This window comes from Tasmannia lanceolata, unplaced genomic scaffold (assembly GCF_043159265.1).
Source record: "Tasmannia lanceolata isolate RefF3 unplaced genomic scaffold, GAP_Taslan_0.1 ptg000015l, whole genome shotgun sequence".
Lineage (NCBI taxonomy): Eukaryota > Viridiplantae > Streptophyta > Magnoliopsida > Canellales > Winteraceae > Tasmannia > Tasmannia lanceolata.
The window spans coordinates 55,367,182-55,392,012 of NW_027518692.1; the positions used below are offsets into that span (position 1 = coordinate 55,367,182).

The window sequence follows — 24,831 nt, forward strand, 5'->3', positions numbered from 1 at the left end:
CGACCCCACCCCAGCAGTAATGGTGCGGCATAGGTCAACTAACACGAAGAAGATACAGTTCCTCAACGATTGCCTTTGGGTCCCGAACTCCATATGGGGAAGCAGCGTTGTTGTTTGCAAGGTCTCGATCATTTACACGGGCCCACTTCTCATTCCATTTATTTTCCAAAGCACCTTAACGAGGGCACTCGTTAACAAAACCCTGTGTATAGAAATGCACACTATTTTATTTAATTTTTCAGAACGAAGTGTTATTTTGGAATAAAAACCTACTGCCGAGTGAGGGCCGTTCGATGATAAAAAAACCATTCATTTATGGGCACACAGTTTGGATGGACCATGCTTTAAATATCTTTCCCATCGGATGATCATGACCTTTGAATTGCGGTTAGTAAAATTTACGGCTCAGATAATATAATAAGGTAATGGTGGAAAGCAATGTAGTAATGGGACCTAGGAGATTTTGGTACGATCGTCCAATAAATAGGACCCACGGCCATGAAAATCATCCACTCGAACTGCCCTTATTTTCTATATAAAATTTGAGTTTTTATGTATAAGCCCATGTAATCCAGTATTTTTCAAAAAAAAGAAGAGAGTACTGCACTGCTTACACCATAGGATGATCTAAACCGTCCATTTGATGGATCTGGACGTAGATAGGGTGAGCCCAAAAAATCATGTCCATAGGATGATTCTAATTCTCGGATCTATAGAGGTTTCCATACTATACAGTTCCTCTATAGATCAGAGGGCTAGGATCATTATATGGACCTGACTTTTACGTTGTGGCCCATCAATTGGACGGTTTGGATCATCCTGTGGTGTAAGCCGTACAGTACGTTTTGACAATACTGGACCATACGGGCTTACACCATATAAATACTCATAAAAATACCTCTGTTATTTTCTGAACCTATTTCCAAACCCTAGTCTCTCTCTCTCTGTCTCTCTCTCTTTCTCTCTGCATAGATTTTCGTAGGCTACGAAGGTCTTTGAAGGTTTCTCAGGTATTCTCCTTTCCTCTCTAATTCTCTATCGTTTTTCTTTAATTGATCTGGTTCTATTTCTCTAGCAAAACCCTAGATCTTTCCCAAATCCTTTTTTCCGCTGCTAACAAGCGGCAAAAGGGTATGTTTCCTGTGTTTGATCTTCTCAGATTGAAGATCATCCTCTCTACCCTAGCTAATCTAGAAACCCTAACCCTTATCTCTAAGAATCCGACCCATACCTAACAAAACAACTAAGAAATCAAACTCCAAAAGCGAAAAAACCACCCATCTAGGCACATAACAAAACCCTAGTAAAAAATGGCATCCTCCCTGCTCAATGATCTTTCCTTCCTGCTGTTATTATCTGCAAAACCCTAAACCAGCAAAAGATTGGAGCATTTGGTTTTTCTTCATTTTCTTTTACTTTTCTCACATGTTTTTGATCATTAAATTGCTTTGTATATGAATGGTGTGTTTACATAGGATTAATTTGCTTTTTGTTTTTGTATTTGCAGTTGGCGTTTGGTCTCTATTTACAAGGTTTAGATTATTTCAAGATCAGAGATTTGAAACTTCCAGGTTTTTTCGCTTTGTCCCTACTTCTCAATTTTTTTAATACTAGTCATCAAATTCATTGTCATAGGTGTTATTTTTTTTTTTTGTTTTTTTATTTCTTTGTGCTATGATCAGTAGTCATCATATTCATATTTCTGAGTTTGTTCATCACATAAACATGTAATGGTGATTAGTCACACAAAAAACCATACATTTCCAATTTCTCTGAGTTTATTCATCCCAAAATCCGTGTCAACGATAGAGAACCGTGGAATTAGTTAGCACATAATCATGTAATGGAGATTAGTGGGTTGCTATGTGACACAAAAATCATATTTCCAATGTCTCTAAGTTTATTCCTCCTTTACCATAATGCTTCCAGTTGAATCAAATTAATCTGTCACATAATTGGTTGCAACTAAAGCTCATTCACTTGATTACTGTTTATTGCTGGAAAAGCAATCATTCCTACTAAAGATTAGTCCACTTTCCACCTCTGCATGAGAGAGACTGATATTTTGTATTTTTTAGACAACTTTATAAAAGATTCGTTCGCATCTAAAGGGGACTTAATTTGATAATCTATAAGGATTAAGGAGTGTATCTCCTGGCATTTGTATATTTGGAGCTTTTGAATGTATCCACATGTTGTTAGATGGACAATAGAACGCATGAAACCATGGATAATAGATGGACAATAGAAGACATGTAAGTTGGCTGTTCTCTACCTGCATACACTGCAGCAAGGCACACCATTAACAATAAGAGGCAGAAGAGAGTGAAACTCTCTTCTGTTCGTATAACTGTAGGGGGACCCATCGATCAGGATAGAGACCCATGTCGATGACTTGCATTTTAGAATCCAGGACGTCTGCTTCCTACGAAAACCCATCCGACTCATGATGGAATTGATGCAGTTCCATTCCACCTAGCAAACGCCCTCCAAAGTCGGTTAGCCAGGACTTTGGCCAAAATCTTGTAAATGTTGCCAACCAAACTTATAGGTCAGAAATCAACCAGTCGATCAGCACCTTTTCTGGAATTAGGGCAATGAAAGTAGACCTTGTGGATCAATATAAAGCCTCGCTTAAAAAGAATTCTTCGAAGACTGCCTTGATGTCAAGTTTCATTGATTTCCAACCAAATTGAAAGAAAGCTAGGCAAAACCGTCCGGTCAGAGTGCTCTGCCCCTTGTCAAGGAAAAGATGGCGCCTTTAATTCCCTCCACGGTATATCTAGCCGATCCTTGGATACCGCATCCAATTTTGCTATTTGTGCCTTTTCAGGGAATGGCATGCACCTATTTTCAGAGAAATAAATCTTTTCAATGAAAGTGACCGCTTCATTCGCTACAGAAGCCTTTTCCTCAATCCTTGTATCATTGACACTCAAGGCCAAGATTATATTGCTGTGCTTCCTTGAGCTCAGAGTGCCATGAAAATACACCATGTTGTTGTTCCCCCTTTAAACCTCCCGGATCTGGATCTCTATTTCAACTTCAATTCTTCTTGCAAGATTATACGATTGTATCCTTCTTGTAATATGGCCTTTTCCAGGGTCTCTTTGAGGAGAGAACAATAGCTCTTCACTTAGACCCTAGAGATTTTCCAATTCCTTAAGGGCACATTTGGCTACCATGAGTTTTTTTAATGATAATTCGGGGTTTCCAAGTGGAGACAAGGGTGAAGTGGCTAAAAATCAGGAAACGAAAAACAGGAAACTAGGGTCTCCGGCGACAAAAAATCAGGAAACAAAAAACTCTACTCAAAATCCGCTCGACTGTTTCCTGATTTTTTGTCACGTCTCATCACCGAAGACAATATTTTCCTGATTTTTAGCCACTTTACTCTCATCTCCACTTGGAAACCCCCGATTTATCATGAAACAAAAAAAATTCATGGCAGCCAAACGTGGCCTAAGTATTGAAGTCTTCCTCTGTTCCATGTCACCGAAAACCTCCATGCTTCCTCCAAACTTTTAACCGTTCTTACTTGCATAGCTCTTTGCGGCACGGCAAAGCTCATGCGAGCACCCGTTCCATTAGACGTCATATTAGGGAAGAAGACTTCAAGAGAAGCAATCCTACCTATTCCTACCTATTAGCCCTCTTATGAATTTCTGAAATAATTTAATTGCTAGTTTACTTTAAAGCTTTTGTTTGAAGGAATTCATTTCCTTTCAAATGAAACAAAAAGGCGTAGGGGTAAGTGTACTCTAGAGTTCTTTCCTGCCAATTAACCTTCGCAACCCTTTATGCCATGGATTGTATTGTTTATTTGTTGTTGTTGGTGCCAGTCAAATTTCTGTTGTTGTTGTCGTTGGTAACTGTATGCTGGCACTTTTTATTGCTCCTTTCTTTCTTGTAATAGTTGTGGCAAACCTTTTACAATAAAAAAAAAAAAAAATTTGTTGCAGCAAACCTTTATATTTCTACTGGTGCACATGTCTGAAGGCTGATAACATGCATCTGAAACTTTGTTGTGCGATTTTGTCCCATGTAAAAAAATGTTGTGGCAAACCTTTATATTTCTACTGGTGCACATGTCTGAAGGCTGATAACATGCATCTGAAACTTTGTTGTGCAATTTTGTCTCGTGTTAGCAGATTGGCTCTTTGGGGGAAATGTCTGGTAACCCACAATCGTCTGGGGCACAGGTAGCATAAATATTTTAATTGTTTGTCTTTCATCTATTACGTTCAACTCTTAGTCTTGGTTTGACATCTATGACTTAGCCGATGGATTGCTCTTTTTTGTTATTTTTTAAAGCCCCTTAGGCCTCCGCCAATGGGATCTGCAGGTCATCCTCAAAATTTTGGTCCACCTATGTCTATGCAAGTAAATATTCCTACTTTATAAAGTTTGACCTACTCAATGGCCATTTCATTTGAAATTTTGCTTCTTTTTTTTTGTTACAATTAGTGGTTCACGTGGACCGAACCTTCGAACATTTCTTAACACTTGCTGTGTTTTGGATATTAAATATGTATTGCAGTTCAGACCCGTGGGTCCAGCTCAAACAGCACAACAATTCATCCCAGCAGCGTCCCAACAGTTCCGCCCTGTTGGACAAACTATCTCTGTGCAGACTGTTGGAATGCCTTCCCCTCAATCACAACAACCCCAATTTTCTCAACCTATGCCGCAGTTTCCACCCAGACCTGGCCAACCAGGTCAAGTTCAACCCTCATCACAGACTATTCCAATGCCTTACTCTCAACCAAACCGGCCTATCACATCTGGGTCGCTACAGCCTCAGCAAAGTACTCACTCTCAGGCTTTGAACAATCATCTACCTGGTTTAGGTGGCCTAGGAATGCCTCTTTCATCATCATATACTGTAAGATTTTGTATTACTGTTTTCATGGTTAATGTCATTTGTCTGAGACTCTGACTAGGCTTGCCGTTTTTATTCTTTAACTTCATATAATTACATCATTGCAGTTTGCAACATCTCCTTATGGGCAGCCACAAAACAGCATTAATGCCTCATCTCAATATCAATCCATATCGCAAATGCACGCACCTGTTATACCTACGGGAACGCAACATTGGTTGCCATCTGGAAGCCAGAGCGCTCCCCTTCCGACACCTGTGCTTCAAACCAGCCAACAATCTTCAACCACTGTTCCTGTGAGAATCTTTATATTTTCCTTCACCTTTTGTGGCATGATAGTAATTTTACTGATTTTAAATGTTCTTACTCTTTTATTGCCTGTGGCGTGCGTGTTTTTTATGGGAATTCCAGGCAGCAAATTCACAACCTAACCCCACTCAACAGTCATCATCAGATTGGCAAGAACATACTTCTGCTGATGGGAGAAGGTATATGGTTGTTCTAAATTTCATTGTGCACTGAGTTTTGCCTCCATATGAGTTGGTTAAATTGTTGGGTCTGATGTTTTCACTTTTAGCCTTCATCATTTATGCATAGTTTGTTGCAGGTGTTGTTTATTGTTGTCACTTCCAACCCAAAGTTTTAATTTTAAATTTTCTCACTGTTTTTTTGTGCTCACAATGTCTTTAGGTATTATTACAATAAGAAGACAAGGCAATCTAGTTGGGAGAAGCCCTTAGAGTTGATGACGCCTCTTGAGGTGAGTTATATTATTATTATTATCATTATTATTAGGTTGTTGCTTTTTATATAATCTGGCAACTCCATCTCCCATGACTTATCTATTATACAAGTGAATGGCTTTGGAATTTGTAAAAACTGCATTCCCTTCTGTGGTTGTTGACAATTGTATATCGATTTAGTTTGACCAAAATTGTTTTATGCGGATTCTCTGTTTCTTTGCATGTTCGTCCACTGGTTTGTAGATGTCTTTTGGCACGTCAGGAGAAAAATACAACTGCTCTATATGCTAATGAAGGCGGGGTTTCACTTTTCTCAAGGCAGGCAATTATTGCTATTTACCTTTTATTTTATCATGAAGGGGTGTGTTTCCCATGACATTGGTTGGGTACAATTTATCATGACCCCCTAATAAAAGCTGCTATGTTTCTCTCGTAATTCTAGAGCTTTGCATAAGCTTCTGGTGCTTGTCTTTTTTTTTTACCCTTCCCCCCTAGCTTTGGTAGTCATATTTTACAGTTCTCAAGTGTAGTTTGATGTTTGATTCTTCTTACTTACTGAAATGCTCTTATCAACACCAAGTGATAAGATGCTTTCAGGTAATCTGAATAGCTTTGCTGCCACACATCCCTCTGTTATGCATGTTCCCGCAGAGGCAAATTCCTTGTTCCTGGAATTTGTTTTGATCATATCTATTTTTCTTAAGATCTTGGTATGCAGTATGTAGAATTGGCAACATATCACAAGTCCAATTAATGTCATGAAATACAGGTACGACCGTTACTAAGATTTCCATTCACGCTGAATATCCTACAGGGGGGGGGTCTGGTATTGATTCCCTTAAAGTTAGGCACAGCGCCCAAGTCGGTTTGTCCTATATGTCACAAACTAGAGGCAAATCATATAAGACAAACCGACATGGTGGAAATGCCATATAGGTGTCAATACCAGTTCCCATCCTACAAATGCCTACTGATGTTATGGTTGGATATCTACTTTTTTTTTTGTGAAATGGCATGGTTGGATATCTTCTTGTTTGGTTAAAAGTCTCAGTAACCGACCGTCATGTATTTCTCAAGAAGTATTATCATTTATTTGTCATGCTTATGATGTTTCTGTTAAACCGGGGCCATTTTAATTGTAACTTCTCAGTTCCAAACCTGTCTGCTTGATATATTTATTTAGTTTAAGTTCTTGAAAGTTTAACAATGGGTTTTCCTTGACCCATTTATGGCACTGTGGTTCATGATTAAGTTCACCAGATATGATTTGCTTGATTTTTATAGCCTTTAAAAGGTGTTCACAGGTACACGATGTGCTACTCTCTTGAGAGGTATGAAATGCTATGGGTGTATTGAAATTGCCATACCTAATTACCTACTGTATTATTTGAATGTTTGTGAATTCTGGTACTGATTTATTTGTAACTGTTTAGAAATGTTCTGTTTTAATAATCTCTGATGATTTCATTTTCATGAACAAGGCCACACAGACAGTCTTTAATTTATCAATCAATTGCTATTCTAAGCATATCATGGTCACTTTCATTCTTACATTCTGTGATTCTTGATATGATTTATAGGTGGTTCTTTGCTAGGAAATGCTAAGGTGATTTTTAGTTAAAACTTATTTCACATCTATGCTGGTTTTTTTTGGTTTCTGAGTCCAGTATCATATTGTTTACTATATTTCATCCCCTGGTTGGAAGAAATGGAACTTGGATGCATCTCTATTATTACGATGTTTGGGCTTTTATTGCCGAATTTTGAAGTACCTTATTGCAATGGCATCTAACTCTGGTTTGGTTTTGTGTGTGCATTACTAATAAATTTGGGAAAAAAACAAAAAACCATGGAAAAAAATACAAAAAGAAGATCAGACCATTAAAAAAATAAAATAAAACCAAAACAAAGAGAAGATCAAAGGCTCAGCTTTAGGGTTAGCCTCAACTAAGAGTTGACGACCGATGAAACAAAAGAACACCAGATAATTCGTCTGTGAAACATAAGAGGCAATGGCCGAGAAAACGGCATGTTTACATCGGCACCAAACACAGCTTCCCTGGAAAAAAGATTCCAGCAAGGAGCTTTTGGACACTTTATCCAACTACTTAAATCATATTTAAGTCTTCCAATAGTCAATTGAAAAAGGGACAAAGATAAAGGTAGCAAACCAAATCTGTAATCTTCAGAAAGGGGAGACCACCTTATAAATTTTATTGAATCTGTAATCTTCAGTAAACAATAACATGCACAAATTCTTGTAAATGCCTGATATATAATCCTAAAGTTCGAGACTCTTTTTTTAAGGTCAATTTGACTCCTATTACAAATAAAAATCCTTTGCTACCATATATCAGTCTCCAAAAACATAGATCCTGGAACACAGTAAACTACTACTTCCAAACTTGACTAAATAGGGACTGCTGTGCACACAGTCTACATATCCTTGATTTTTTTTGAATGGTCATATACTTGAATTTCTCTAGTTTAGAAACTATTAAATTCCATAGAACGGGCTGTTTCCTAGGGAGGGCTAGATGTACATGAATTTCTCTAGCCCTCCCCAGACCCTGCAATGGCGGGAGCCTCGTGCACTGGGCCGCCCTTTTAGAACGGGCTGTTTCCTGCTATAAACTCCCTCCTTTTCCCATGTTCCCTACTCATATTAGACGCCAATGTATCATTTTTTCTCCTTAGGGGGCTTAGTCGCACGGGAATTTTGAATCCCAGTTGGACTTTGCGGACCATGGGTCACTCTGGGGAAGTCCAACAGAGCGTAGGTCAATTTGATGAATTTCTCTGACTCTTCAAGGGAACTTAAGAGTGACCGGGTTGTTGAAGTTCTGTATTAGTTGTGAAGAAATGGGAGAGTTTAAAGTCCTAAAAATTTTTACATTCTAATTTTTATCATTATCCCGGGAAGTTTGTGGGCCTCACATGTGGGTCCAAATAATCAAATATTGTGGGCCTACCTGTGGCTGGGACCAATAATTGAAAGGTTGAGATACTGCATATTGGTGGGCTCCATTGTACTTTCTTAGATAAGGGTATTTTGGATATTTTCCATGAAATAATTGCATTTTAGGAATTGTTTTTGTAATTTATTATTTTTTCTCATTTCCCATGAGATAAGAAAGTACAATGGAAGGGTATTTTGTTCATTTTCCACGAGATGAGCACATTTGGTCATTTTCCATGCTAGGGCTATTTTGGGATTTTTTCCTTTTTAATTTTTTTCCTTCTATATTTTCTTATTTTGGTTCAATCATACATAAGGAAGGAGAGATTGAAGAGGATGTTAACCACAGAATAAGAGCAGGTTGGTTGAAGTGGAAACATGCTTCCGGAGTTCTGTGCGACCGTAAAATACCTACGAAGTTGAAGGGAAAGTTTTATAAGACAGCTATGAGGCTAGCCATGCTGTACGGCTCAGAATGTTGGGCCACCAAGAAGCAGCATGTGCATAATATGAGTGTAGCGGAGATACGAATGCTTAGATGGATGTGCGGCCACAAAAGGTTAGATCAAATTAAAAATGAAGACATCCGTAAAAAGGTGGCGTGGCCCCAATTGAGGAGAAGATGAGAGAGCACCGCTTAAGATGGTTTGGGCATATACAACGTAGGCCTTTGGATGCTCCAGTGAGAAGAAGGGACTCGTGCCAAGTTGATGGAGTAAAAAGAGGTAAGGCAGACCGAAAACAACTTGGGTAGAAACAGTGAGGAACGACTTGAGGGCTAGGAATATAACAGAGAACATGACCTTGGATATGATAGAATTGAAGAAAATGATCCATGTAGACGAACCCAACTAGTGCCATGATTAGACTTAGTCAATTTGAGCTGGGTAGATCCTTTCACCTTCTTCATGAAAATTGTCTAAAGGATTCATTAGCCGCCCCCAACTAGTTTGGGACAAAGGCTTAGTTGAATTGAGTTGAGTTGTATATTTTCTTATTTTATCTCAATTTCCCTTGAGATATGAGTATTTTGATCATTTTCTATGACACAGGGTTATTCAGTTCATTTTCCATGATGTAGGGACACTTTAGGAATTTTATTTTGTATGATGTTTTTCATTTATTTGTAATTTTCTTCTATTTTTTCTCTTTTTTCCGTGGGATAAGTGTTTTGACCATTTTCTATGACCCGGCTATTTTAGCTTTTTTTTTTCTTTTTCTAATTTTTCTATTTTCTAATTTTTCTATATGATAAGGATATTTTGGTCATTTTCATGATGGGAAGGAGCTGCCTGAGTAGAACTTTGAAGTTCTACCCATTCTTCTCGTTCTTATTTTATCTCAATTTCCCTTGAGATACGAGTATTTTGATCATTTTCTATGACATAGGGTTATTCAGTTCATTTTCCATGATGTAAAGACACTTTAGGAGTTTTATTTTTATGATGTTTTTTCATTTATTTGTAATTTTCTTTTTTTTTTTTTCTTTTTTCCGTTGGATGTGTTCTGGTCATTTTCTATGACGTGGCAATTTTAGTTTTTTTTTTTTCTTTTTCTAATTTTTCTATTTTCTCATTTTTCAAAAAATATGATAAGGATATTTTGGTCATTTTCATGAGGGGAAGGAGCTGCCCGAGTAGAACTTTGAAGTTCTACCCATTCTTCTCTGGTGGGAGTAAGGTGTTAACCCTTCAAGTCCGCCGGAGTTCCCTGAAGTCCAACACAACTAGACCCCCCTTAGGAAAGTTGCTAAATTGGATAAAATCTCCAATTCTTTGCAAAGTGGCTGTACACGTATTGTCATCACGAACATTTAGAAACCCTTAGACCCCCAAAGGTTAAATATCTCCATTCTGTATGAAGTAAAATAACCTACCTTCTCTTTTTTTCCCCTTGCAATTCTGAGGGCCACCTGACATCAGCATGTTGCCAAGATTTGATTTTTTGGAGGGGCAACAACAAATTCTATCCCTGAAAAAAGGCATGAAGAATAAGAAGCTAGTAGGAATGAGCTGTCCCAGCAGTAGCAGAAAGCAACAGAACCAGATCTAACAAAAAATTACCGCGAATTATAAAGTGTAACATCCATTTCCTTTATATTTATGATTTCCTGGCTGATAATAGAGATACAAATTAATATTAATCAGGAATTATTTTTGAATGAGTTCGTGCTGATATTCAGATTGATTTTTATATTTTGCAATTTTCTACTGACATGCAGGTTCTGGAGACTGTTGTATGACTGCTATATTGCTTTTAATTTTGTATGTCTTGTTCTGCAAGTACAGTTTTGGATGTTTTTATTTGAGTAGAGTATATTACGTACATTGTTATGTTGGAGTACACTAGGTTCTTACTAGATTCATGCTATCTTTTCAGAGAGATTTTATATGGTGTAAGGGCCTTACAACAATACGGTAGGGGTACTGCCCTTGATATTTGATCCAACATCAGCTCACTTTTTGAGGAGCTGCTGTTGGATCAAATGTCAAGGATGGTACTTCCACCGTACAAAGGCCATATTGTTGTAAGGCCTTACACCATATAATTTCTCATCTTTTCATGGTATGTTTGATTATAGAATTTGAGTAGCTGTTGGTAAGTACTTTGGGTTCTGGTTAGTGCCTGTTCTAAGGATTTTTCCTGGGCTTAGAAGTTAGAATGTATTAATGTGAGGATATACTAAGTCATTTTTCATTTGGTTTTCTGAATCCTCCTCTGAAAAGAAAAAAATATTTATTTTTTCGCGATCACCATTAAAAAAAGAAATGAAAAAATTGGCTGCATGTTTCTATACTTTCGTATCGTGGTGTATCACAGTCAGAATAAAAATCTGTGTGTTCTAAATAATGTAATCCCACAGAATGAAGTGCACAATTCACAAATAGATAGGCAGGCTTTTTATTGATGGAACCATTAAGATCACTTGTAAGTCTCTTTTCCTTTTTCTTTAACCAAACCGACAACCGGGATCACAACCCCATGACCTCAAGAGATGGTCTGAAGAATCAAGAGCCTGGAAGAAATGGTTACGTGTGCTTTACCGTAACTGTCACCAACTTGGGAACCTCACTAGATTAGACCCGTTGTTGTAGGTGCTGCACTCGGTGTGTTGATTATCCAGTTTTTATTATAAACACTTCATTTTGTCTGCATGTAAAATGATTTTAAATATTGACATGAATTGTCTGAATAACAATCGTAGTATTCTAAGGTCAAGGAATCTGCACAACAATTCAGCAAAACAATTTACAAATAGATTGTGAGCCCTCTAGCTGAAGGCGGCTGTATGCTGGGGTGAGCAACTGGCCACTGAACATAAGGTGGTCCAGACGGGCTATTCCTGTTTGTAACATTTATATCTTTTCCTTTTACTTATATGTTTTCAAATGAGTCATTTATATGCTGTGTTTGCCCTTGGTTATTCTCTCTAGTCTCGTACGTATGTGATCTAGCTTCTCTAATATCCCTGAAGTTCTTATGCTGTTAACGCTGTCAACGAGGTCCTAGTCTTGACATTGTAGGCGGATTCATACTACAGGGCCTTATTTTTCATACAAGGCAAACAACAAGGTTTGGGTGGTTCTTTTTCTGATAGGATCCTTGTTTGCAATATGATTATGAGAGATACAAAACGGTAGTAATTACTCTGCATGAATTTATGATGTCAGAAAATAATCCTCTCCTACTGCCTTCAAAGTAGTAAGGGTTGAAATATTCGAATTGATGCACATTTGTCCACAAAAAAAGCATAAGTATTGTCTTATGCAAATTGTTTGGTGTGGAAAATGTGGAACTTTAATGATTGAAAACAAATGGCATTAGTTAAGGATTGCCTGTGCATGTGCCTGTGCGTGTCTGTGTCTGTGTCTGTGTCTGTGTCTGTGTAGTTACATATAGTAACACATTAGTGATGCGGGTGATACATTGTTCTCACATCATTATTGGGGCTATAAAGGTTCTTTGTTAATTTATGTAAACGTGTATATCTGAAACCTTGAGTTGTGTGTGTTTATGGGATGTTAAAACTGAAATAGCACAAATAAACATTGTTTTTGAAGCTGTACTTCAGTAAGATGCTCTCATTTTGTTATTCTATTAATGATTGCGGATTATGTCACTGAATTAATGATCTGCTGTGGACTATTGCAATACAGGACCGTCTTAACTCTTGCTGACACCGAGCAATATATTATTGATTAAATCTCTTTTGATGAAATTGTGGTTTAGATTTTATAAATTATCTTCTAAAGCTTTCTTGCCATTAAAAAAGAAGAAGAAATTCTAAAGCTTTGAGGCTGTAACTGCTACGAATTATGCTATCAATTTTATTGATTCAGAACTTTCTGTACACTCCATAGGCCTTTTCTGAATTAATGAAGGGAGGTTTTTCTATTCTTATTTTTGTGCATTCTATATACACTTTCTTTGAGTCATTTTCTTTATCAAACTAAGGAAGAGAAAAGAGTACCATGGACTTGGTTTTCAGCGAAACTGTGCTAAATGCTTTTTTGCAGTTTTATAATTATTTTTACCTGTATCAGCCCTTGCATATATGTTCACTGATGGTCATTTTGTTTTGTAATGAAGCTCTCTTGAAATTGGTCATTGTCTTTTGTTTGCCTGGTGCATATATGTTAACCCTGATGGCCATTGTGTTTTGGAATGAAGCTTTCTTGAAGTAGGCCATTGTCTTTTGTTTTCACTCCCCAGCTTATTAGTTTCTTTCATTTGTCGCAGAGAGCCGATGCATCGACTGTCTGGAAGGAATTTACCACTCCTGAGGGAAGAAAGTGGGTTATACAGTCACTCTTTGTCAAGTTCTTTATTTCTGAGCATGGAATTTATCAGCAGTCTTTTGGGCTCAAAGACAGTTTTATGAGTTTAAACATTGTTTTATTTCCAGGTATTATTACAACAAGGTCACCAAGCAATCTAAATGGGTAATCCCTGAAGAACTCAAGGTTTGTAATCAATTTGTTGCTCCATATTACTCATTTAATCTTGATTTACTTTTGAGTTATTTAAAATATTTTGCTAATCTTGCTCATACTTGCTTCTCAGCTTGCTCGCGAACAAGCAGATAAAGCCGCTACTCAGCCGGCACACACAGAAAATCCTGCAAGTTCTGTTGGCGCAGCTGCTGCCACAGTCAGTCCAGTAGAATTGCCATCTACCGATGCTATTGGTAGTGGCTCGAACTCATCTGCTAGTTTGACAACATCTGGTGTAGCTTCAAGCCCTGTATTAGTGACACCTGCCGTTAATCCAACCCCTGTGGTGGCTTCTGGATCACCATCTTTACCTGTCGTGCCTTCTGGTTTGCCCTTGGGAACGACAAATGCCATTGGATTGCCAACCTTTAACTCCTCCGTGACACCCGTCACTCCGTTACCTGCCGCTGTTCCAGCAGTTGCTGGTGTTCCTGCTGTTGCAATGGACACCGCAACTTCTACAACAAAGTATGCACACGATGAAGATCCATGGTTTTAAATTTCGACCAAAATCCGAAATTTTGGATTTCGGTTGTTACCGAAATTTCAAAATTTTGGATTTCAGCACAAATTTCGGACGTAATTGGGTCATTTAAGCTGAATTTTTTAAAATTTCAGCTGAAATGACAGATTTTTTTTTAAAAAAAATCGGTTTTGGTAGGGCCCGAAACTGAAATCAAAACTTGAATGCATGGACTGATGGCTGCTGTGTTTAGAATTTTTTTAAAAGAATTTCTTTTATGCTTATGTTTAATTTGTCTCATTTTTTTTTTTTTTTTTTGTATTTGCAGGAGTAATTTTGAGATTACATCTATACCAGATGTAGCAAATATGGGAGATGGAACTTCTGCTCAGGACTTGGAGGTATTTACCTTAATTGGAATTCATTCTGCATCATGCAAGTTGGAGTAACTGATATTTGTTAGTCATTTTAATTTTATTTTTATTTGACGTCGACTTGGGCATTGCTATGCTAGTTCACTAATTCAGCACCAAAAGCTGTTTTTGGTTGCTACTTGAATCTTGGATGGTTCCAATTATACCCCATTTTTGTTTTGAAGTTAAATGAATTTTCTGCTGTAATAGACAGTAGGCCTACCATGGATTTTAGTTTTTCCAAATCAAGGGTGCCTGAAGACCATTCTTGCTTACTGGTTCACGGTATTCCGATGTAGTGATTCTCCCTTTCTCATAGAATCGGGTGAAACTAGTTCACTGACTTGGTAATCTAACCGAATACCATTGGTAAGAAAACCTAGGGTTCGTAGGCTTGCATACCATGTCTGGTGCAAACCTAGGGTTCACATACCATGCGTGATGTGAACCTAGGGTTCACGGTTCTTTAGAAAACTTTTAGGAGCGTAAAGTGTCTATAGACATTCATTTATGATTAGCACTACCAAACCAAATCAGATTAAGCATTCAGAAATTGATGAAGTGTTAGCCAGGGTTTTCACACCTATGTTAGCCATAGAGATCAATTCATCGACAAGATTACTTCATTCCAAATAAAATATGCGGCAGTTGATCTGGTATGAAATGAAGATCCTATAGATAAAAGCAATAAAGTTTCAGTGTCCGTCTACAGTATATGACATAAGGCAAATGATAAATGCTAGGACCCAAAATCACTAAACTAGGATGTGATAAAGTCACTAAAAGGGTATGGGGTGATTGGAGGGCTTTTTTTTTTATGAGTGTGATTGGAGGGCTGATAAAAGGGTAATGACATCAATATACGGTCAATGAATGCAATGGAAATAAAATAAGACAGGTCTCACCCGATCAGCTTGCCTCCACCTCAAGTCCCATGTAGAAGGAGAGGCCAAGCGGTGGAAGAGAAATAGCATCTGCCCTGATCCCTCTACTAACCGTAGCAGCCACCGGTATGATTCAAAGATGATGGGAAAGTGATGGAAATGGTAAACGAACAACAAGGGCAGCATGGCAACAGCATGAAGGGGGTAAGATGATTTAATAACTTCTATGAATTCAGTTTTAGCAAGGGAGAACAAAAAAAAAAGCAAGGGGAATGGAGGTGAAAAGGAACTGACGGCTTGATCTGCTGTAAATGGATGCAAGACAATAGATAGAAGAGTGGATAGTAATAAGAAATGTCTGGACCAGCAGCTATAATGGCAGGCTACCAGTAGATGAGAGGGGAATCTTTAAGAGGGAGGAAAGAGGAGAATATGGCTAGAAAAACCTGTAACCATCACGTTGCTGTTCGTGATGTGCAGGTTATGGAAGGTGGAGGCCATCGGCTGCACTAGGATGCATGATTTGGTCGACGACAAGGAGAGGTGAAAGATGGGAATGCTAGTGTGGAGGCTGTCAGCTACACATCAGTGCAAATCAGATGGTCAACCAACATGGAAGGAGTGAGAAGTGGGAAAAGAGCGAAAGGAGAGGGAGAAAGAAGGGAGAGAGGAGAAGGAAAGGGAAGGAGGAAGAGAAGAAGTAAGGAGAGGGAAGGGTGAAGAAAGGAGGAGGAGATGGAGGAAGAGAATTACCGTGAGGGGAGGGGCTGATGCTCTTGGCGGCTACAAGGGGGAAACTCGAAGTCCAAAATCGTCTAGGGTTTCCTCCTTCAGGTCTCTTATATGGAGGCTGTAATGGTCTTTTGCTAAGGTTTGGTTTTAGTAAAGATGGTAAGTCTGCTTTTAGTAAAAATAGTAAGTTCATACTTATTAAAAAACCTTAAGTCCATATTTTTAATTAGTGGTGTTTGTCCTAGGTGATGTGGACAACCCCGACATCTAGGATAATAAATTGTCCATAAAAATGGAAATAAATTCAAGCTAAAAGCCTAAAACATAAACAAAGCTAACTTAGAATGTCTCATGTGACATAAATGGTAAGGGAAATGATATATTCACCCCATTTCTTACTTGGGACCGCCTCCTCTAATGTAAAAGTGTAGTCATAAATACACTGGAGGGGGCTGTCACGACTATATCAGAATAAAGACTTCCTTTAAAAAAAGCAATTTTTTTTACCAAACGACACTCCCTATATGACCTGTGGACACAAACACGAGTCTCACATGTGGAAACGTAAAAATGTGTGTCGGCCACAACCCCCAAAATCTAGAAATGGGGACTTAGCTTGATATTTAGAGAAGAAGAAATAAAGGAAAAACATACAAATGAAAGGGAAAAAAAGGTGGGAGTCCATTAGAGGATTTCGAAGAAGAAGAATGAAGAGGAAGAGGAAGAAAGAAGAAGAGGAAAGCAAAATATGGAAAGAAAGAAAAAGAGGAAAAATACAACACACGATTAGTGGAGAAGAGGAATGAAGTTGGTGAGAGAAGAAAGAATAACAAGTTAGAAGAGGAGCGAAGATGGAGAGAAGAAGAAGAAGAAGAAGAAGAAGAATGACTCTCCTTAAATAAGGCTTGTACATGCCTCATTCCTTCTTGTGGCGAGGAGCTTCTTGTAGCGAAGAGCTTGTCTCGTACATGTCTCCTTCAAGTAGCACCGTGAATGAGACAAACTAATTAAGACAAGCCCCTGTAAAATTCATAATTACCGGAAGCTCCGTAGTTGGGTCGGAATCCCACTTCTAAAGCAAAATTCTTTTTGCTTTGTAAATTTAGCAGAAGCGCACTTCCATAACGCTTCCTATTTACCTGATAATTTTTCCCACAAGTGTGCTTTCCCACTTCTAAATCAAAATTCTTTTTGATTCGTAAATTTAGCAGAAGCTCACTTCCATCACGCTTCCTATTTACCTGATAATTTTTCCCACAAGTGTGCTTTTCTCTTATTGTAAATGCCAAAGCTGTGTGTGTAAAACTTGAAACACTACTTTCAAAGAACTTTAACATATAATACTTTGGGATTTGCTAGGGACCATCGCAGAAGGCATTTCACGGATGGGCTGTTGCATGTGAGAGCAGCCACTTCAGATGCATTAAATGAAAAAGACAATCAGTGCCCGTGTGGGTGCTCTCAAATGCAACAGCCCATCCGCAAAATGCCTTCTGCGATGATCCCTAGCAAATCCCTAATACTTTATTTATAAGACAGTTGGCTCCATTCCTGTATCGCTTCTCCCTTTTGCTTCTCGCTTTTGCTTCCTACTTCGGTAACTATGGTAAAAATAAGTGAGCAATAAACATCTTCTATAGACAAGCCCTAAAGGCTAAGTCCGGGGGTTGATATGTGTCCAAATTGTCTTTGTCGTCATGTGTTGGCACAAGGGTTAACATGCGTGCATCATGTGGCTCAAAATCATAGCCCTCCCCCAATTTTAAACCCCATGCTCCTTAGTGTTTAAGAAAAGAAATAAAAATAGCTTATCTTGTCTTAGCCAGACTCATATCACTAGCTTTGTCAGATGTGGATACATCGTAATGTCGTAGCTTCAAAGCTGGTCTCATTTCTTGTCTAATAAGGAGATCACTGTTATGTTCTTTCCTTCCATTTGTCATCAACTGCAATTTTGGCATAGTTGGTGTAAGTTTTGCAATTTATGGTGAAATGTGGATGGTTTTTATCAACCGTGAATACATTTATCTATGATAGTTTTGCATTGCCATTAATATCCCTTAATTTGTCATTAACTTCACATCAGTACTAGTATGTGTATAGGGTTTACTGGGTCATAGTGTCGTTATGTGGGTTCCATAGTTTCAAAATGTCCCCGTGTGATAGCGAACTCCTCCGCGTTGACTCCCTTTTACCTTGGCCATTCTGCTTTTTGTCCCCATTTTGCCCTACAAAGTCAATTAAAACCCCTTAGACTCTCCCGAGTTGTGACCACATCAACTGAGTACTAAGCCGTGCTGTGTTGTGCCGAGTCAACTAGGATTTGCTTTGGCCGCGTTTTGACCCGCATCTGCATTTTTTAAACACTAGTGGGTTCCATCAAATGTGCCAACAAACATGAAGTTCTTGTTATACTGCTATTGGGTTCATGCAAAACTGTGCTGCAATTCGCAACTTCTTAGGGTTATTACTGAGTTGGTTTATCTAAATCATTTAATGAACAGTAATTCTGCTAGTTACTTTTGTCCATGCTGCTTGGACTGCTTTGGCCCTATGACCCTCTCTATTCAGTTCTCTCCATTAATACCGACTAATGATGGCTATATTCATTTTATTTTCATTTTCTTTTGAATTTGAATTTTATGAAACCACTAAAGATCTCTAGGAGCACTGAAATTGCTTCTAGAATTTTGGGGATCAAATGCTCTTGATTTGAGCATTTGGGTTGCCCTTCGGAGTCCTATGTTGTAATTCTTTAATGTGATTATTCACAACCAATGCATTGTAGGGTAGTGCTTTTCTTTCTGACTTTCTATTCCACTTGTTTTTACCGTCAATGATAATACTTCCATTTGACATTTCATATCCATTTCAGGAAGCCAAAAGGGGCATGCCGGTTACTGGAAAGATTATTGTTACTTCATTGGAGGAGAGAGCAGTTGATGAAGAACCTTTGGTCTATGCTAGTAAACAGGTAGTGGATCTTATTTTGGCATCTGCATTTTAATCTTTTGCCTTGTAAGGTGGTTATTGACAACACTCATTTCACCTCTTTTCAGGAGGCAAAGAATGCATTTAAAGCTATCTTGGAATCTGCAAATGTTGAATCTGATTGGACTTGGGATCAGGTAAGTTGATTATTCTGCTATTATTCTCTGTATTTCTGGATTGTATCCAAATGCCTCAATTTTGACACGGAATGGAATATTACAGGCTATGAGAGTTATAATTAATGACAAAAGATATGGTGCTCTGAAAACACTGGGAGAGCGAAAGCAAGCATTTAATGAGGTAAGCGTACATAAGGATTTGCATTATGGTGGGGTAGTTTTTTATTTCAGATTTCAGTGGGTCGTATTATGTTTTATTCCATAGTGACCTGCTGCACCCATGTGATTTCCTTAATCCAAATAAACATCTACAATTTGATTGTGTTTCATTCAGTACTTGGCCCAAAGGAAAAAACAGGAACTTGAGGAGAGGCGCATTAAACAGAAAAAAGCACGAGAGGACTTTACTAAAATGTTAGAAGTAAGTTTTGTGGGGTTTCGGGAAAGCTCATTTACCATTTTCTTTAGAGAGAACCTAAATCGTTCCTTGATGTTTTAACAGGAGTCTAAAGAGCTTACGTCGTCTACACGATGGAGGTTCGTATTCTTTCCCTATCTAGATTATGATGACTAGGACCCTATTATGGTTATGGTTCTGATTTATATCTGAAGTTTCAATCCAAAGCGTTTCTTTTCTTTTCTTATTTAGTTTGCTGAACTTAGTTCCTTGAAGTAACTTCCACCTGCCAGTGCAGGTAATCGTAGTTATTTAGTTGTACTCATTGTATGTTTTATACTATTATTCAGCAAAGCTGTAACCATTTTCGAGGATGATGAACGATTCACTGCTGTTGAGCGACCAAGAGACCGTGAGGATCTTTTCGAAAGTTATTTGGTTGAGCTTCAGAAAAAGGTTGTTAATCTAGTTTAATTGCTCACATTGTTAGATGTATTTTTTCCTATTGTCCCATCCTAACTAATAAATGTTGACTGCATTTCTCTTGTGTCTTAAAATCTTTTTGTATCAATTATATACGGAAATGCATAACTTGTGAAATGGAGGTATTTTTTTGGGTTGTTTGTTGGAAGGATGACTTGTCACTTGTTAATGTTGTGTTTTCATTATTTTTGAAAGCAAGAAATTTTCGTATCGATGTTTTTGATGAATGCCTGTATCCTTATATTTTGGATTTTAGGAATCGTGGCCTTACCATATTTGTGTCATGATGTCATAGATCTTCCCATTTTGAAGCGTTTTGTACCAACATGACGGCAGTCGGCAGTAATTGAGATTCCAATGAATTTTTCATTTTTTAATATTCTCAATTGTATGGCCTTTGCGGCCAAATCTGGTAAGATGTGCATAGAATCATGGGCATTGTATCCTTGAAGTTCGATGTACATTATACATTTGCCTTTTTCATCCATGTGCGTTCAAGAATTGGCCTAGTTGCTGTCATTTTTAACTAGTGAGGAACCTCCTGTTGCTCTGAGAGGATGACCGAAGAATAAAATGCTGCCACAGATCCTTTGTGGCAAGCAGTTCTTTCACATTTGTAAAGACCACATATTTTGAAGAAAAAGAAGAAAGAATCCCTTATCATTTGTGATATTAGCTTAAATGAGTCCTTTATTGAGGTCTTAAAATGTATAATTTGATGAAAAAGAAGAATGTCCTATTGCAATTCGTGTGCACCATTTTTTGATGCAATCCCCATGTGTTGACGATTTCATGGTTCTACAATATATCATCCATATCCATCCGCTCATCACCATCTTGGACTGCTTCCCACCAAAATTTCTCTGATCAGATGATATGAACTCTCCCACCAGCTCTCCACAACTGTGTGATTAAAACAAAAAGACATTGTCCTAAAACTATTTGTTTTCTGTCCGGTATTCAAATGGTGTTAATCCTCCGATATTGTTACTTTTGTACTGTCCTAGATGGTTTGTTGAGATCAACACTCAGATCATCTATCTGCACAATACATTAAAGTTGGCAGGTCTTAGGTGCAATCAAAATTTCTCTTATCAGATGATACGAACTCTCCCACATCTCTTCACAATTGATGGATTAAAATAAAAAGTCATTAAGCAGCAATCAAAATTTCTCTGATCAGATTATACGAACTCTCCCACATCTCGTCACAATTGATGGATTAAAACAAAAAAGCCGTTAAGTATTTATTTGCAGGCTAGTAATCAAATGGTGTTAATCCTCATTCTTTTAGAGACCATTTAAAATGGTCGAAGTTTACCATACACATGTATGTGTGCAATAAGTGCTACCCAACCACAGCATGCTCATCTCTTGGGGAGTAATTTCTTTTCATGTCTCACAGTTGAAAATAATTTGAATCAGACCATCTGAAAGACTGATTTCTTTACCAATTGATCAATGCTAATGATGCCCAGTGCACTTCACAGTTAAGATGTTAAGATTAGTTTTTTTTTTTTTTTTTCTTTTTTTCAGAGGTGGTGGTTCTAGAGATTTAACCTTATCATTGTGCCTTGTTCTTTCGTTTTTTTCTTATTATGGGCATGCTGTTTTTCCTTTTTATGTTATCCAGGTCCTTATCAGAACTTTCAACCCTATAGGGCTTGTGTTTATTTCATTATTTGTCATCATTTTGTGCTCATGTGGGTCCTCATGCAGGAGCGTGCAAAGGCACAGGAGGAGCATAAGCGGAATATAATGGAATACAGAGCATTTCTGGAATCCTGCGACTTTATTAAGGTATGCTTGGAAAAAGCAGGTTCAATTGCAATAGGAAAAAGTCAGGTTCTTATTTTAGTCCTGCTAGCTTTCTTACTGGTGCATCTACTTTAGAAGCTTTAGTTTCCTATGGTTTACATTTTTATCGTGCAGGTGAATAGCCAATGGAGAAAAGTTCAAGATCGGTTGGAGGATGACGAAAGATGTTCATGTCTTGAAAAAATCGATCGCTTGGAAATTTTTCAGGTAATTTTGTCATTTTACTCTTTGATGCCTTTAGCTGTTTTCTTACTTCCGCATGTTGTTTCAGGAGTATATACGTGATTTTCTCACTTCTGCATGTTGTTTCAGGAGTATATACGTGATTTAGAGAAGGAAGAGGAGGAGCAAAGGAAGATACAAAAGGTTCCTTGAAAGATTCTATTTTGTAACTATCTGGTATAATATTGTGAGGTCTATCATCTGATTCTGATCAAGATTATTTGAAAAATAAAATAAAACAGGAACAATTGAGGCGATCTGAACGCAAAAACCGGGATGAATTCCGCAAGTTGATGGAAGGCCATGTTGCTGATGGAATTCTTACTGCTAAAACTCACTGGCGTGATTACTGTATGAAGGTAATGTAGTCTAGTTGGGTTGGATTATGGCCCTAAAAATGGCATTTGCATAATTTTCTAACTTGTTAACATCTTTGGTCATCAATTCATCTTGAATTTCAATTTTTGGTTTGCAGGTTAAAGATCTACCTCCATATCTTGCAGTTTCATCAAACACCTCAGGGTCAACTCCAAAAGATTTGTTCGAAGATGTTGCAGAAGAACTAGAAAAACAGGTTCATTATCTTTATCTTTTATTTTTGGGTAGACCTATTGTGCCTATTTCAATTTCTTGGTTTTTATTATCTATCTATATTGTTTTGTTGTGTATGGTGTGTGCTCGTGTAAGCAAAATTTCTCTGGGGTCATCAAAGGAAACAAAGTGAATAAGATGTCCCTTGTGCAGAAAAGGGCTTATGCTGTAGAAAACGCTAGAGGTTTCTTCACAGGCTATAAAACTTGGAACCTTGTTGTCTTTAACCGGGAATTTTGCAGTGAAGAGGGGTGTTTGTGAGCACACTGGAAATATGCTTTTCAGAAGAAAGATATGGGTGTGTACTAGTTCATAATTTACTGCAATCATTCGGTTCTCTTAGGGCCTTTTTGGTTGCTTGGGGGTGGCTCGGAGAGTAGTAGAATAAGAAGTCAAAGGTGAGGAGACAGGCATTTGGTTTGAATTGTGGCAGTAGTGTTTGGTTGCACGACAGTTCTCCTGAAGAGTAGTGGAAAAAGTAGGGGTGTCATTACCAAAAAAAGAGTGGAGAGAAGGGAAGAGAGAGAAAGAGAGATAGAAAAGACAAACCTTTTCCACCATTTTGCAACCAAAAACTTAACTTTTTGGTAGAATTTGGTTGGAAGATGAGGAGAGGGGACATTAGTGCCACTTGGGCGCCAAGTGTGCATTTCTAGAACATGTCGGGGAGTCAAATGGAACTTCAATGTAATATTGGCAACCAAACATGGATTCGGCATTAATTGGCATTTGAAATTCCAATGAATGCTGAGCGTTTGTGAGGGTAAAACCTATATTGGATGGTTGGTTTAGTAGAAAATTTGATCAATGATAATGGTGACATGAGCTTGAGTTCAAGAAGAAGATCGTGTTGTTGCCTTACAGCGGAGGACATTCCTAGTGCTTCCTGTGGGCAGCATTTCCTTTTTAAATGATTACAAACAATTGACTTGGGGTTACCAAAGAATAATGTAACATCGATATTAAATAAATATGCCTTAGTCCTTGTTGGACTTTGCTGTAAGCTCTAAAGTATAAACCTTTTACTTCAGCAGGCAACCACAAGCTGCCAAAATCTAAGAAATAATTTGGGGCTGGTGCTATTAATGATTTGAACATGGGTGATGACCTAGGTGCCTAGCTTTTCCTGTCATGGGAGAGTGATTTCCATTGCCTATGGAATGTTGGAGTTGGAACCACTGTCTAAAAACACCTTCCATTGCCTATGGAATGTTGGAGTTGAAACCACTGTCTAAAAACACCTCGAGTCAATCATGGAATCACCTGAGTCAATCATGGAATCACCTGAGTTGACTCTGTTTTATCGTTGTTGAAGGTAATAAAAAACTCCTTGGACTTGTCCAATTTAATGAAGAACTGACTGCGTCAATCATTGAATTGCCCAAGTCTGACTCCTTTTATTTTCACCATGGCCGAGTTATTGTCTGAATCCGAGTTTTTGATCACTGGGTGAAACATCATCTCTGATATGGCCAAATTATTTTCTTTCTTCAAGTTTTAATTATGGTGATATTTTCGGGCCCAATAGAAAAAGATAATTCCGGTGCGCCCATACGGTTATTAGGAAGGAAGGTGGTTAAGCATTTTGTTGTTCATGTTTCTTTTGTCCAAGTTCATGTTTGCTACTGTTAGACCAACCTTAACAAATGCTTACATTGTCTATAATTTAACAATAATCACAGTATTTGCTACTGTTAGACCAACTTTAACTAATGCTTCCATTGTTTATAATTAACAATAATCACAATTCCATGTGTAAATTTGTACATAGTCTCTCTCTCTCTCTCATTATATGTAGGGGAGGGCTGATATTTCATATGTGGGACTGATTTTCGTGGGAGGCACTTACCCCAATTTACGTTAATTATCTACTTTAAACAATTGATTTCCTTGAAGAGAAAACAATGAAAAACTTTCCTAACAATAGCTGACAGCTGAGGTGGCACCTGCTGATTGGCTGGGTTTTCTAGGTCTCATTTTAGATCTTCTATGCATGAGGGATGAACTGTATTCCTGAAAACAAGGTGGGTATGAATAGGAGTAGGAGAACAATCCCCTGGCAAGCGTAAGGGGAGTCTCCACAAATTGGAGGTCCCTTCCTATAAAATAGGTGCAATTCCAATCTTCTTGTAGATCTTGG

General features: G+C 38.0%; 1 protein-coding gene across 3 annotated transcripts in view; it reads left to right on the forward strand.

The window, feature by feature from the left end:
• Window positions 1–912: 912 nt before the first annotated feature.
• PRP40A (pre-mRNA-processing protein 40A) overlaps window positions 913–24,831 on the forward strand; it is a 32,128-nt gene continuing 8,209 nt past the window's right edge. Inside the window, exons 1-23 of one of the 3 annotated variants that reach the window (XM_077397201.1) lie at window positions 913–1,010; window positions 1,508–1,571; window positions 4,149–4,202; window positions 4,315–4,383; window positions 4,541–4,885; window positions 4,990–5,178; window positions 5,294–5,370; window positions 5,573–5,642; window positions 13,325–13,377; window positions 13,491–13,548; window positions 13,649–14,046; window positions 14,370–14,442; window positions 18,946–19,044; window positions 19,130–19,198; window positions 19,284–19,361; window positions 19,515–19,601; window positions 19,683–19,717; window positions 19,928–20,033; window positions 21,780–21,860; window positions 21,993–22,085; window positions 22,191–22,244; window positions 22,343–22,459; window positions 22,576–22,674. In XM_077397201.1, the coding sequence (XP_077253316.1) occupies window positions 4,170–4,202; window positions 4,315–4,383; window positions 4,541–4,885; window positions 4,990–5,178; window positions 5,294–5,370; window positions 5,573–5,642; window positions 13,325–13,377; window positions 13,491–13,548; window positions 13,649–14,046; window positions 14,370–14,442; window positions 18,946–19,044; window positions 19,130–19,198; window positions 19,284–19,361; window positions 19,515–19,601; window positions 19,683–19,717; window positions 19,928–20,033; window positions 21,780–21,860; window positions 21,993–22,085; window positions 22,191–22,244; window positions 22,343–22,459; window positions 22,576–22,674 (2,283 nt within the window). In that variant the 5' untranslated portion in view covers window positions 913–1,010; window positions 1,508–1,571; window positions 4,149–4,169. The remainder of the gene's footprint in view (window positions 1,011–1,507; window positions 1,572–4,148; window positions 4,203–4,314; window positions 4,384–4,540; window positions 4,886–4,989; window positions 5,179–5,293; window positions 5,371–5,572; window positions 5,643–13,324; window positions 13,378–13,490; window positions 13,549–13,648; window positions 14,047–14,369; window positions 14,443–18,945; window positions 19,045–19,129; window positions 19,199–19,283; window positions 19,362–19,514; window positions 19,602–19,682; window positions 19,718–19,927; window positions 20,034–21,779; window positions 21,861–21,992; window positions 22,086–22,190; window positions 22,245–22,342; window positions 22,460–22,575; window positions 22,675–24,831) is intronic. The other 2 variants (XM_077397200.1, XM_077397202.1) reach the window with 2 other exon arrangements.